This window comes from Columba livia, chromosome 1 (assembly GCF_036013475.1).
Source record: "Columba livia isolate bColLiv1 breed racing homer chromosome 1, bColLiv1.pat.W.v2, whole genome shotgun sequence".
Taxonomy (NCBI): domain Eukaryota; kingdom Metazoa; phylum Chordata; class Aves; order Columbiformes; family Columbidae; genus Columba; species Columba livia.
The window spans coordinates 74,622,096-74,636,529 of NC_088602.1; the positions used below are offsets into that span (position 1 = coordinate 74,622,096).

Below are 14,434 nucleotides of genomic sequence, written 5' to 3' on the forward strand. Positions count from 1 at the left end.
TCTCCTGTTCATCCTCCTGCCTTACCCCTTGCACTCATTTCTAGATCGGTCTTACGTTACTTTACCTTTCAGTGCCTCCATCTCCCTATCTGTACGCTATGAAGGTATGGATAAAGCTGGTGATTACTAGGTGGCTGACCTGTAACACACTTGTTTTTGTCAAATTGCTTTAACTTTCTCAGAAGAGAAACATAAGAGACTACCAAAAGAATCCAGCTCTCTATAAAAGATTTACATTCGTTGTCCCTTTTTCTGGTCAAATCTCATATCTGAAGCTTGGTGGATAAGAGAAACTCAAGAGGGCACCCCAATACACAGAACTGCCTTGTCCAGCCAGCACCATGCAAAAGGCAGTCTAATAGATAAACTTCTGGTGTAACAGACATGATATTTAAATGATTTGACTGCCAATTAAATAAAAAATCTCATCAGGTACACCAGAGATATGAAATACTTCTGTCATCTACCACATTGCCTTGTGTACCCAGGGTTCTTGTAAAACTGATTCTGGTAACATGTGTAAGTGAACTCTGACCATATCTAGACAAGCCAGTGACTACAAGGACAAACTGAAAAAATATAGTTTAGCTGAGCACATACAATCAGTTTGTCCAGACTACTCTTAATTCCTCCTCATGCTCAGACTTCTGGGACACAACACCATGACCTCATGGTTCATTTATCAGGCAACAATTTCACAATATGCCACTGTATTGATAATGTAGACAATACCCAACACCCTGAATGCCCCACCAAAAGCTGCTTTTTAATTTGTTTTCTGAATCACTTGTGGTATATTTCAGGTGTAGTAATTCATCATCCCCAAAGCTGTCAGGGAGATCGTACCAGAACTCTGTAATAATCAAAATGATCCTCTGTTTCACTGACTGAAAAATTATTTTCCTTTGGTCATCCTGCAATTTCCCCTCTAGTGGAGATCCTTTTATTTCCCTTTTTCCACAGACATCCTGATTCCTCCTTTTTACAATCTGTCTGGCGCTGTTTTAGATCCTGAAGAGTCAATTTTCAGGGACTATCACATGCCTGTGTTAATATTGAATTAACCCTTTGTATAGTGAGATTGCAACATGCTGCTTATATTCAGTTTTAAGAGGAGATAATTAATATGGATTGGATGGGAAGGACCTACTTTTTATCTCCCCTGAGTCTCTGTTTCTTTTTATTTCACATTTTGTACGTATGAAGGTAACAACTGCGAATGAAGTCCACACACTGCTCTTCCTTGCACCAATGATGAGTTTGTCCCTAGTTGGTGAAAGATACTTGGTCAAAACACATTAAGTCTTTACTTTCCTGCTGGCTTTGCTGAACACAGTAGTGCGTTGAATGTAGATGGACCAATATGCTTGACACGTATTATGTGGAAAATGATAGTGTGTCAGTTACAATAACGTCTGATTAACTTATAGGAGACTAGTTTTATTTACAGTACTCATTTTTGCCTTAGGCAATGTATGTCCCAGAATTTGTAACAAGTCAGTCTCCTCTGCTCTAAACCCTGTTACAGTTATGCTATGAAAATACCCCAATTTTTGCATGTGCATGTTTCTAAGATACACTGGGTTCTGACTTTCTAATCTTAGCTTCAAAACCTTCCTGGGATTTTTTCTCTCCTAAGAATCTCAAAAGTTTTTAGGTTTTCTTTTTTTGTATGCAAATATATGTGCTTCCTAAGTAAGCACGGCAGATTCTTAATTCCCACGACTCTTCATCTTGAAGTCAGGGAAAACATTGCTCAGTGAATTAAATGTGTGTGTTCCCCCTTTTGGTTCTTTATTTCATATTTGGCCGGTTTTAGACAGCAATGTGGGACAATTATCAAGTATTAATCACAACATGATATGTAAAAGAAGGCAATGATGGCTTATAAGGTGCATGGACCCTGCACGCATTCTAGCACTGTACTTCCACAACACTGCACGTCTTAGAGAACAGCACTCTGGGATACACTAAAGCCAGTGTGCAGGGAACATGGAAAAATATCCATCCCTAGTACGTTTGTGTCCACGTGAAAGAAGAAAGAAAGGTAGGTTTGAGCCTACATTGCGGTGCTTTCATTGCATGGGAAGCTATGTTAGAGGGCAGTTTTTGGAAGCACAAAAACGTGCAGAGATTAGGAGTCCTTCAGGTTGTTGAATTCTTGTTTATGATCAGACTCCTCCATGGCTTCTCTTGTGAGCCCTCCAAGCAAGACTAATTCAAACATTTCTATCTCCCAGACCTTTCTCTTTTCTCCATGGATCTTTCCCTGAGCCACTTCACTTGTCTGCTTTTAACAGGGCTGAGGAAAATCATGCTGACAGTGGGAACAGCTGTCTCCTCTCAGTTTTTATAATTATTCTGTCCAGCGCTAGACAAGATAGTCATACTTTCTCTCAGGCTGTACTTATAAAGGTTATTTTCAGAAGGATTTTCTGAAGCCCTGCCCCCTGTTGGTTAAGATGCAATTATTCTCCCAGATACTCCAGCAGCCAGTTAGCTCCTAAATGAACTTCGAAATCATGTATCTATACAATTCTCTGCTTGTCACTGAAGTTCATTATTTTGAGGCATTCTCAGACCCACAAAAATAAGATATCAATTCATGACTGGAGATGCCTATCAACATCCTTCATTGACTTCATGTGTAGTAGCTAGGAATATTTAGGTCAGGTCTTCCAATATTATTCTTTATCGGATTCCCAATACCAAATGCAGTGCACTGTTGGGGCTCAGGGAAATAAAGTATCTAATCTCAGTGAAGACGTTTGTGAAAAAGCCTTTCTAGCTTTTAGAAAAAGGATGCAGGCAGATACATTTGACTGTGTTCTGAAAGGGATAATTTTCTGAACAATACAATACTATCTACATAGTATTATAGGTACTCAGTCACAACAGAAAGATGGAGAACACCAACAGATACAAGAGGTAATCTCAGGATTCAGGATCCTTGATCCTTGTTATCATACATTTTGTACCAGCCCTGAGAATTTGACCTTTTTGTATATGAATATGTACATGTACATGTCTGCCTGAGACGTCTAGTGGAATTTTTCATTTAAGTAATAATTAGAGATAAATGGAAGTTAAAATTTTACATATGCACACGGAAGAGGAATTTATTGGATACAATGGGAAGGAATGACTTACATTCCTCCCATACCATGGGCAACTTCTCCAGATCCTGCTCCATGTATCACAAACCCAGTTTTATTTTAAGATCTGACATTAACAAAACCACTGCTTAGTGAGAGAAATATTTACTCTTTCTCTAAACTAGAACTTCTCTCCAACGTCAGACTGAGCCAAGGGCTAAAGCAAGCAAAATTCAGTCCTGAACCCAGGATAGGTTGCCCATGTAAGACACATACACCTCCTTGCTTTGGAGTCTTATATCTTTATAAAGTTAGAAAAGGCAGTTCTGGCTCAGTTGTAAATATGGCTACCTACATCATCTGAAAAGACCATGTACAACAGCAGTTACATTTTTAAACAATGTGATGTGTTCTGATGTGTTCTACATATATTATTTTCAATTTTTCTCATAGAGCTCCGTGTTTCTGTACTCGCAGCTAGTGAAACATCTGACTTAACAAGAAATAGGGGATTACAGCAATCAGTTTGGGTGAAGTACAGAGAAACTTCCTGAAAAAAACTCCAAATTTGCTTTCTTATAGGAATATGTGAGATTTAGAAAATGTATGGCAGTGTGTGTAACACCCAGGCCTGGACCTACTGCTGCAGCTCCACCAGGAATGAACTTTCCCTGAGCTCATGCCAATCATCATCAGTTGAGCTTGAACCTCCATAGCTGTAAAACTTACAGAGAAAGGCCTTTTCTTAGTAGACATTGTTTTCCTTTAATGCCTTATTACAGTTTCCTTATGCCACTTCTACTTAATGTTGCCTGGTCACCTTGCAGGGGACAACAAGTGCTTACCATTTCCTTGGATGGGTGCAGGACACATTTTACTCCAAGTAAAATGACCTTTTCTCCTGCACCATGAACAGTTAGGTCCCTATAGGGGACCTATATGTGTCTGCAGGGGCTCAACTTCAATGCAGTAAACCCGGAAAGTGTTCAGTGATACCAGCTCCCTGGATAACTTCTCCCTCCTGCTTGTGCTGGGGGCTGGCAGGTTGGGAAACAGAATCTAAGTCCATGTTTGTCAAGGACTTCATGTACAAGCCAAAGGGACGTACTCTTACCTGTGTGTACAAACATGTGCTTGACGTAGTTCTGTTTGGCGGTGAAAGTCTTGTTACAGAGAGTGCACTCGTAAGGCTTTTTCTCGCCTTGCCCACCTGCTGTGCTGTGGCCCGCAGATGGGGCCAAGGGCTGTGGGGCTGGCAGCTGGGCAGTAAAGGTTGACAGGCCAGGCTGGGACACTGTCACAAACTGTGTCTGTTGGCCAGCTAAAGGCTGGGGCAGGCTGAAGAGAAAAGGCTTAGGGCCACTGCCAGCAGACTGTGTGGTGAAAAGGGCAGGCAGGTAGGTGTTGCCAGCTGTGCCAATGACCTGAGTGTTGCTGGTCAGAGTCAGTGGCATCCTCAGATTGCTGGTGAGGGTTTCTGTCTGGCGTAAGTAGATCTGTGTGGTTGGCAATGGTTGGGCAACAGTTGTGTTGACAGAAGGCTGCAATGCCCCCTTTTCGGTGCTGTTATTGACTGTGAGCACTTTGCTGTCCATTTCAACGTCATTGCTTCTCTCTGGCGAGGAAGCGTTGGCATCTACATGCTGCTGCTGCTGCTGTGGCTGAGTGCCATCAGCGGGGACATCGTTTTGATCTGCTTGAGAAGGTTCTTGCTGCCCATCCCGGCCCAGACCAGCCATAAACTGCTGCTCCACAGAATCCGGCTCAGTGCCAATGGAGGAACTGACTCCTGAGTCAAAACTCTCCCCTTTGGGCTCACTCTCAGTGCCTTCTGCTTGGTCAGTGTCCTCAGTGCATTCCTCGGACTCATTGCGCTCAAGGATCTGCACCCTCTGTTGGCCATAGTAGTCATAGTCATCCTCCATCTCCTGCTTAATATGGATGTTGCCCATCAGGGTTTGAATTCGGACAGGGCGTGGTTGCTTGCGGCAGTGTGTGGTCTCTGGAGTGGTGGAGAGGTACCGCTCCATCTGTTGTGACCGTTCGTGGATCCGGGTAATCCAGCTGGGGTCTTCCATGTGATGGTCCCTGGGGAGCCCCAGGGCTGTTTCATGGTGGCTGACCACAGCTCCACTGTAAAAGGAGCGCTCCCCGCTGCCATTTTGCATGGAACAGGCATAGAGGGCTGAATAGATCCTGTCCACGCTGTGCTGCGAATGGCTCTGCAGGTAGCCAGATTCTGTGTCAGTGCTCTGCCCCGAGGTGCCTGATTCAGGTGTTCCCCTGGGTGTCTCCTGGCCAGAATCCTGAATCACCGGGTAGACCTCTCCCACGTTTTGTGAGACAATCCTTGTGCACTCATCAATCACAGTCTTGATCTGCAGGATGCTGGCAGCTGTGAGGATTTGGAGGGCCTCAGACTGTGAGACCCGCAGCACCCCGCTGTACATGAAGTCAATGAGCTTTTGCACAGACTGGACTGACACGACTGAGGGGATCTCGATGTCGCTGTAGCCCAGCAGCAGCTTGTCCTGGAAGAAGGGGCTGCCAGCCGCCAGCACACAACGGTGGGCGCGTAGCATGCTCCCGTGGATGCGGACCGTCACGTCACAGAAGTGGCCACGGTTGCGCTGCTCGTTGAGGGTCTCGAGCACAGAATTGCTGAAGTTGTGAAGGTTGATGCTATGAATGCGCTCTGTCATCCCCTTGCAACTGATGTTACCTGTAGCAAAGCAGGTGACAAAGAAAAAACAAAAAAGAACAGCTTGAGTCTTGTCCTCTGCAGAGCCACTGCCAGGGCATTGGCAAAGGTGTCTGCCCAGTGGTAAGCAAACAGATCATACTGTAAAAATCACATACAAAGGCACCAGTGGAGCTACTGTCTCTGTAAGGCTAGAAGTAAAATTTGCTACTCATTTGCTGAAGCTCAAGTCCTAAATTTTTGGACAAAAGCAGGCAAAGACAGGTGTAGCTGGGCCTAAATTCCAACCACATTCCTGGGCCTTGGACTTCCTAACAGTTTATCTGGCTTTAAAAAGCCTAGAGCCAGCCAATTGTAAACACTGAGCACATGGATTAAAGCTGGATTTTAGGCTGTTCGGATGTGGACCCATGCCAGAAAAGATCAGATTCTTACTTTAATGACCCTTTGCACCAAGCTGCTAACGCGAAGAATCTATATGAAAATGTGATTTCTGTCTAGATTGGTATTTTAATGAATTTGGATCCTGTGTTTTATGGCACAGTTACTCGTATCAAAAAAACTGGCAGTCACTTTGTAAAATCCAAATCTGGTTCAAGATTTAAGCTGTAAATGTTCCTAAAATCCCACGCACAGTTTTGTCTGGTTGTGGTTTAGAACATTTGCTACCCAATAGTGACAAACAGTCCTCTCTAAGAACCCAAAGCAAAAAGTTAACCTGAGCTGTTCCCTTCATTTTTAGCATATCCCAAGTTCTGACTGGCACTAGAATGCCATCATATAAAAACAAATGTTCTCCTGATGTTATTTACTTGACAGGAACTGGAAAATTACAGACATTTACTCTAAGGAAGACTTTGTCTTAGTTTGGGTGAATAACCTAAGTGGAGAACAGTTTAGAAAAGCACCTAACCAATTCGGGTACAGAGTCAACATATCCTTCAAAATGAACTTTTACAAGTGACTAAAAAGTAACTAATTTCCATGTAAGATTAGAGCACTGGGGGGGGATGCTCAAATAGCAGAAATAAGAAGAAACCCACTAACAGTATCATGGAAGTTGTGAGTTACATATGTCTTGTTTATAAGCTCTGCTGGGAAACATGAGTTTCCTCCTCTGATGAGACTGACCATAGGATTGGAAAAACATCTTAGAAACTGAGAGACCTTCCTTCAAGGCCACTGTAAATATTATTACACAAAATAATATACAGAAGAGATGTATTCCCTTCTCCTTCTAGATAGAGTCAGTCCCCAGAGGCCTCCACGGCAGTTCCAGATAACTCCCTTGCCCAACATGTCAGATCACACAAGGATTCAAAATGTATTTACATAAAAAGACATAATCCTTGATCTGAAAGGAAGAGAGCTTGGTAAAAGCTTTGTACTGGTGAGGAAAGAGAAGGGCGGAAAATTAATGCTGAACAGACGACACCTCTTTTCGAGACCTACTGTAGGCCACAGCAATTGATTGTATAACTACCTATTTATCTGCATCTCCCTTTGAGCGGTTGCCTATCAGTGTGCTAGAAATCTTTCCATCAATACATATTGATGACTAAGTGGTTTGACCCTAGGGTTCCCTTTTCTCACAAACATGCCTTTAAGATATGCTTCTGCAAAAGGGAATGAGCTCTAGTTTATGTTCTGCTTTGTCAAATAAGGTATTTGACAACAAGAAGAAATATGCAGCAGTCTAACTCAATAAACCAAATATACTGCCTTGCACATGCCCAGGGTGGAATATTCCACACATACCAGGGATGCTATGGATGGGTCTCAACTTGAGTCTGTGCAAAGAAACCTACTTTGTTTCTATACACCGTGGCAGATAAAATGAATTTTGTGAGTGGAACTGTGAAAAATGCATCCTCAGTACCAATTCCTTTCCAGAAAGGTGTGATGTGTACCAAGAGACTGGATGCTGTCCTGAGGAAATTGAATTCTGCCACTTTTAGCAGGGCCTGTTATGATAGGGCAAGGGCTTATGGTTTTAAACCAAAGAAGGGGAGATTCAGGCTAGACATAAAGAAGAAATTTTTGACAATGAGGGTGGTGAAACACCAGAACAGGTTGCCCAGAGAGGTGGTAGATGCCCCATCTCTGGAGACATCCAAGTCTAGACTGGATGGGGCTCTGAGTGACCTGATCTAGTTGAAGATGTCCCTGCTCATTGCAGGGGGATTGGACTAGAAGAGCTTTGAAGGTCCCTTCCATCTCAAACTATTCTATGATTCTGATTCTCCACAGATCCTGTAGAGAAAGGAGAAAGGGCAAGGTTCATGTCTAAGTTTCAGGAGCCTTTCTCAGGTTCTGGCTCTGCGGAGAGTTGTGTAGCAACAATGTATTTGGTCAATAGCTAACGTGATGAAAACAGCAATCTGGGGTTAATTAAGGCTAAAGAAAAGAGGTTTGTGTGCCTTTAGCAGAGTGATGTGAATAGCTTTCCAATGGGAAGTGATCTAGCATGTACATTGAGGTGTAGGAACTGGTCTGAAAGTCAACTGAGTCACTTCAAAAAAGGCATGGAGTACACTTTGGTTGCCACTGGCATAACACAGTTTTTTCTTAAAAAATCCTCTCATTTCTTCTCTTCTTCAAGTGAAAGGAGAACATCTACCACTTCTTCAACTGAGAAGCAACTGAAATTCACTACTTAAGGATAAAATGAGATGAGTGGGTGGAAGAAACACATAATAAATGGTTAAAAAAGCTAATACAGCTTTTTAGGATGTTTCTTCTAGACCACTGGATCACTGTCCTATGCAGCTCTTCTCCCTCTGTGCAGGAAACTCTGTCCAGATCCAAGTTTTGTGCTTGTCTCTTGCCCTTACTGTCCGCTCTTCCAAGCTGAAAGTCCAAAGGTGATGTTCCCCACAAAAGGTGGACTTGCCAATGCAGGTTTGATGCTAAAGTAAATGCCACATTCTGACAAAGACTATTAGAGCCTTGGACAAGCCAGAAAGTGTGTCAGCTCTTAGCAAGACCCAGCTACACACACACTCACCTACTTGTCACTGCACAGAATGCCCGGCTCAGGAAAAAGACTGCTGTCTCAGGCTCTTCTCAGGCCTGCCACTCTTTTAAATTCAAGACAGTGGGAACCTTTCTGTGAAATTCAAGTGGTCTTTGTTAAAATGCCGTCCCCCTCCCTTTTTTTTTATCCAGTAAACATGATGTAGAGATCCCAATGGACTTATTCTGAGAAACTCCTGTAAAATGGTTTTGTCCCCTTTCTGTGAAGAAAGTTCTGATTGGAGGGGTATTCACAAACCTTATAGGAAAGAATGGGTGTGAAAATGCAAAGGCCATTCTTACCCAGATGGGCAATGAATAGGCGTTTGCCAGTTAAAAAAAAAAAAAGGGCAGAAAAAAAGAAAAGAAAAAAACCCTAGACAACTGCACAGATTATGCACATTTGCAATCCTCCTGGGATGCAATTTGAAGCTGGCATGGCATAAAGGTGAAACATATTACTGTGCAACTTTGAAAAAAGCTCCGTTTGCCCATATGCAAATGTACCGATTAAACTGTCAGGCTATTCACAGAAACATGCATGGAATTCATCCTCAACTAGTAAGAAGGAGCAAAACATGGATGGGAAAGGAAAAAACTTTTGTTGTGTAATACATGACTGAGTGCTTAGATTAGTGTTTCCCTAAATCTCATCCACCCCTCCTGCTGACTTTTATGCTATGGGCATTCAAAAGAAGGCAGATTTTACCATGACAATAACAATGACAACCTCTCCAAGTACAGTACCAGTGGGGAAGGCAATGGCAGAAGGGAACAGCAGGCAGCGGACTCCTGGAAGAGGTGATAGAGAATGTGGAAGTGCAGCAGTGAGACATATCAAGCATGGCTTGAGGGTAGCTTTGTATTTGCCAAAGCTACCATATGAAGATCGACATAATGCTAAAAAGGTATGGCTCACAAAGGTGATCTTTTGTTTGCTAAAACCACAGAAAATGATCCATGCCAAACACGAGATGCAGTAGAGCTATAAAGATGTATGGAGTACTGAAGACTGCAGGCCACACACAAATGGCTATGTTGTACATTTTAAAATATATTTATTAAGGTTTTTTTTCTGCAGCCGCTAGATGTCCCTTTCTGCAAAGCCAATGCTTACGTATCTAATGCTCATAACTGAAAGATATCAGGGAATTTGATTTTCTCTAGTGTCCTTTAAAATCACAGTATCTCAAAGCTCATTGCACAGTAATAACTAACATTTCCAGAAATGCAGTGATGATGAAACCACCACAGCTACTGTAACTCAGCAGTAGCTCAGTGCATAGTCTTCACCTGAAGCAAACTGCCTAGGATGCTGGAATCAAAGCTCTTTTTGGAAACTTACTGTGTGGTCTTTCACATCAATAACTAGCAGAGTGAACCCCAAAAGCTCTGCCTTGCTTTCCTAGTTACAAGGCCAAGAGACTAATCATCTTACACTCTTGAGAACTGGTGGGCTTGCTGAGACAGATACAGATTGAGTTTTTGCCTCATTTTTTTTTTCAGTAGCCTTTAGAACTAGTTTGATATTGTTGCCTAGTTTGTCTTCCTGACAAGCTTCTTGGGCCTCGCACTGAGAAGAATACACACTTTGAGAGACAGTAGAAAAGTTGGAGGCATTATATCTCGTGTAGAATATGGTATCTTTACATTCTTATAATCAAAATGGCAAGTGCCTCCATAGGTGGGAGGACATCCTGGGATAAGACAAAGATGTGGAAGTTAGGATTGACAGGCTTGCTTTCTGCTTTTGGAGCTGTTTCTCTGTGTATCTGTAATCTGGCCACTAGTTCGAGAGAGCACCACAAACCTGCTGCTGCTTGAGACCAACACTATCATCTACTCCTTACTCTTACTCTACCATGCATAGTTTTAGAAATCTCTAATCCTTGGTCTCCACAACAAGCGTTCGACGACCATGGCCTCCTGGTTATACCAAAAGGATGCATCAGGTTCTTCAGACAGTCATCTAGTCTACCTCTTCCTTGTGGTGAGAACAATTTGTGTACACTACCTCGTCAGAAATTTGCCTAATATGCTTGCAAAAAATAACAATGTGGGGGATTTCCAGTCCCTCCCCAGACAGACTCTCGACTGCTTTTATAGCAAGAAAGTTTTCCTAGTATTCAGTTTTGAAACCAGTTACTCATCCTTTCCTTCAGCAGACACTGAGAACTACTGACCACTTTCCTCTTTACAGCACTCTCTCATATATTGGAAGGGGCCTCACTTTTCTTCTTTAGACCTATCTTTTCCAGAAAATTCAAACTCAGGTCTCCCAATCACCCTCACTGGTTATATGTACTCTCCTCATTCTTACCTTCTTCCATCTTCAGTCTAGTTTGTCCTCTATCACTTAAAATGCAGGGCCCTAAAGCAGAGAAAGTACTCTACCTGAGTGAGGTGAATGAAACAGTTGCCTGAGATACTTCATATATGATACTCTTTAAAGACCTTACAGAATAAATAAACACAAGCAAACAGGGCCTTGTTATCAAAATAAAATCGTAAAAATTTTCCTTAAGAAAGGCATGTTTCAGTAAAGAACCCTTAATTTGGAATGAAAATCTCAACTCTTGCATAAACATAACAGTTCGGCGGAAATACAGCATTTCTGTCACCACATGTGAAAGCTACTATATCCCTTTAATTTCCATGGGAAGTTTTCTCTTTTCCATACATTAGTGTCTCCTGTTCCAAACTTAGCACTGTAACCATGGGTGCTTTCTTCAGCTTCAATGACCTGATTTATCCCCAGTGATGAAGTTTTATTTTCTGTTATTCTCAAGTTAGTTACTCTAAAATAAAACTGGATTAAGAGAGCAAAAATTCGTATCTAATGTTTCCACACACAAAATTAGTCCTGCATCAGGTTCCAACTCTCTGGGACCAAATTTAGTGGAGCAACATTTTTTCAACTCAAGGAAGTGACTTGAATACAAATCCTGAAAACCTGGTAGGGGCTGACGTCTCAGTACATCTCAATGACACCAGAGAGGCTGAATTAGCCAATCCTGCTCTGACTGATTCTCCTGAATATTTGGCCTCATTCTGAACAAGGGCCTGCAAGTGGAAAAGCTTGTATGGAGTTTCAGGAACACAGAAGAACATTTGTATCCTCAGCAGGAGATCTGACCAGGAGCAGCCCTTGCTTTCTGTTGCTTTAAAGGTTTGCTGGAGTTTTCACCCAATCATCTGCTTGAACATCTTGAAAATCAGTATCTCCTTCTATAATATCTATCCAAAACAAACACCAGATGACACTACACGAATTGCCCTAACCTTACCAGATTGTTGTTAGAATCAAAATATGTAGCAGTCTACATTTAACAGGAAGTACTGTATTTTTACCAGCATAACATCTATTAATGTGTCAGTAATATACCCTTATGGAAGGAAGAATCACTGTGTTCTGAAAGCTGTCAAACTTCTCTAAATTTCATAGTCTAATAACTACTTTTATTTGAAAGACAAAAAGCATGCACACACAAACACAACCTTAATCTCCAAGGAGCAAGCTCTAATATGAAAGAGTTTGCTTAGACTTTGTTCAGGAGATAGGCATTTTCTGCAGACTAGAGAATGTTCAGCAAATTTCCTTTGGACGATTTATTCAGCTAATTGCCCTGTCCTTTTTAGCGTCTACCTAATGATGAGATACTCATTTTACATAAAACTGAAGACTAAACCATAAGGTGTTCTGTACATAAAATTGATTCTACACCCAGTAGGCATAAATCCCCAATGGCAAACATAAAAGCCTCTATTTCAGCTCACATGCTTGGGGAATGGGCACTGAATCACCTTCCTATGCTTTGCCTGAAAGTCTGCAGGAGGAGTTGGTCAGCACTAATCCTGTTGGCTCTACAGTCTGCAAGGTGGCAACGACTGTACCTGTTTGCTTCATACGTAGAACGGGGACAGCATCACACACCCAATTCTCCAGAAGGGCTGCCTGTCTTAGTCTTAAGAAATTTTTCTGCATTATTTTGATAAAGAGCACTACAGAAAGATCAAGAATTAACTCTATACGTCTCTTCAGATTTTGTTCTCCAGGCTTACAAAAACAAAGTTTTCCTCTCACGCTGCTCTAGTGCCCTGATTCCTTTATACCTCTTCATGATAAATATCGTACTTACAACTGTAAAACACCAGGTAAAATCTAGCTCCAATTCACAGCAATTTGGTGACCACACGTTTCAAAGTGTTACAGCACATTCAGATATTTTTAAATTAATGAAATATTCCATTTTTAGCCAGGGTATTTACTTTTTCCACTTTCACTCCAGTTTGTGTTCTTGCTATTTTAGGAACTCCAAAGATACTTTACAGTATACTCAAAAGCCATTTTTATTCCCAAGCACATGTTTGGGGGCTAGTCCAATATACATCCACTGTAAACACCAGCACACATATACACACACTCTTTTTCTCTCAGTTCCTCCCTCCATCCTTGTTTGCAGCCCCCTGCTGCTACAGCCATTCCATCATATCCTCCTAGCATAGACAGGGATTACATCAATGATACCTGTAGCCATCTACAACACCTCCAAGCAACATATACTACATTAACAGGAGAACCACCGAAGCTGTCATCACAGCTGCGTTAACGGGGATTTCAACAGGCTGGCCGTATTACAGGGGTGCTAATTCCTTTGCCCCGGCCAACGGTAACCTATTTATGTCAGCAAAAGATGAAATCACCAAACAGCATTTAATGCTGTTTTTCAAAATGTGAAGAGAGAAAACGGTTGGTACAAGTGCCCTCTTGTAATGGGAAACAGAGAAAACAAAATCGCCACATGATGGCACCATTTCCTAGGAAGAGGAACGAGGCTGTGCTCATCCCTGTTCAGTAGGGAACATTTTCACGTTCTACATGAACACCATTTCAACCGGGCTTGCTTGTTCCTACAGAGCTCACACACGATCTTGCCAAGCCCCAGCAAGGCCCAACTGTTTCAATTACCTATAAGTTTAAGGCAGTTTGGCTCTTTAAAAATCTAGGCGCATCTATTGCTCCTTTTTTCTTCACAGTGCCAGGTGCTGTTACCCAGAGGGCAGGCTGCACTAGTCGCCCTGCAGCAAGAGAGCCACAGAACAGGGAAGAGGTGAGCGGGGCCAGCGATGCCCATGAAGTTATGGTGTGAGCACTCCCCACTCAGACAAAGAATAGGGGGGCGCTTTGTGGGAAAAAATAGAATAAACTTTTTGGGAAATGTAGGAAACCAAGGTGATTGATTTTGCTGTTCTATGGTCCTGATTATAAGCTTACTGTATTCACTAAGAATACCTCCACCTGCCTTTAAGGGCTTTTGCTTAAATCCTAGTAGTGTATTTCAGAGTGAATACCTGTAAGGAAAGTGAACCGGGATTGCTTTTGGTTATCTTGCTGTGGTGGACTGCATACACTTATATCCTCTCTCAGAAGCACTGTTTGGGGAGGAGAAGGGGCTGGGGTTAGAGGAAGAATTACTTAGAAGGGTAATAGGTGCAAATATATTAAAACAAGCTTCCAAAAGAGACAATTGCTATTCCACCAACTCTTTCTTGTTTTGCCTGTATTGTTGTGGGTTTTATTTTTTTTTCCCCCAAGCAGAAAGACAAGGAGGAAAAGCTTATC

General features: G+C 42.2%; 1 protein-coding gene across 1 annotated transcript in view; it reads right to left on the bottom strand.

Annotated features, from left to right (window-relative positions):
- The window catches only part of ZBTB20 (zinc finger and BTB domain containing 20), a 53,235-nt gene that overhangs the window by 26,595 nt on the left and 12,206 nt on the right, over positions 1-14,434 (bottom strand). Inside the window, exon 3 of the mRNA XM_005511456.4 lies at positions 4,210-5,817. Within this exon, the coding sequence (XP_005511513.2) occupies positions 4,210-5,817 (1,608 nt within the window). The remainder of the gene's footprint in view (positions 1-4,209; positions 5,818-14,434) is intronic.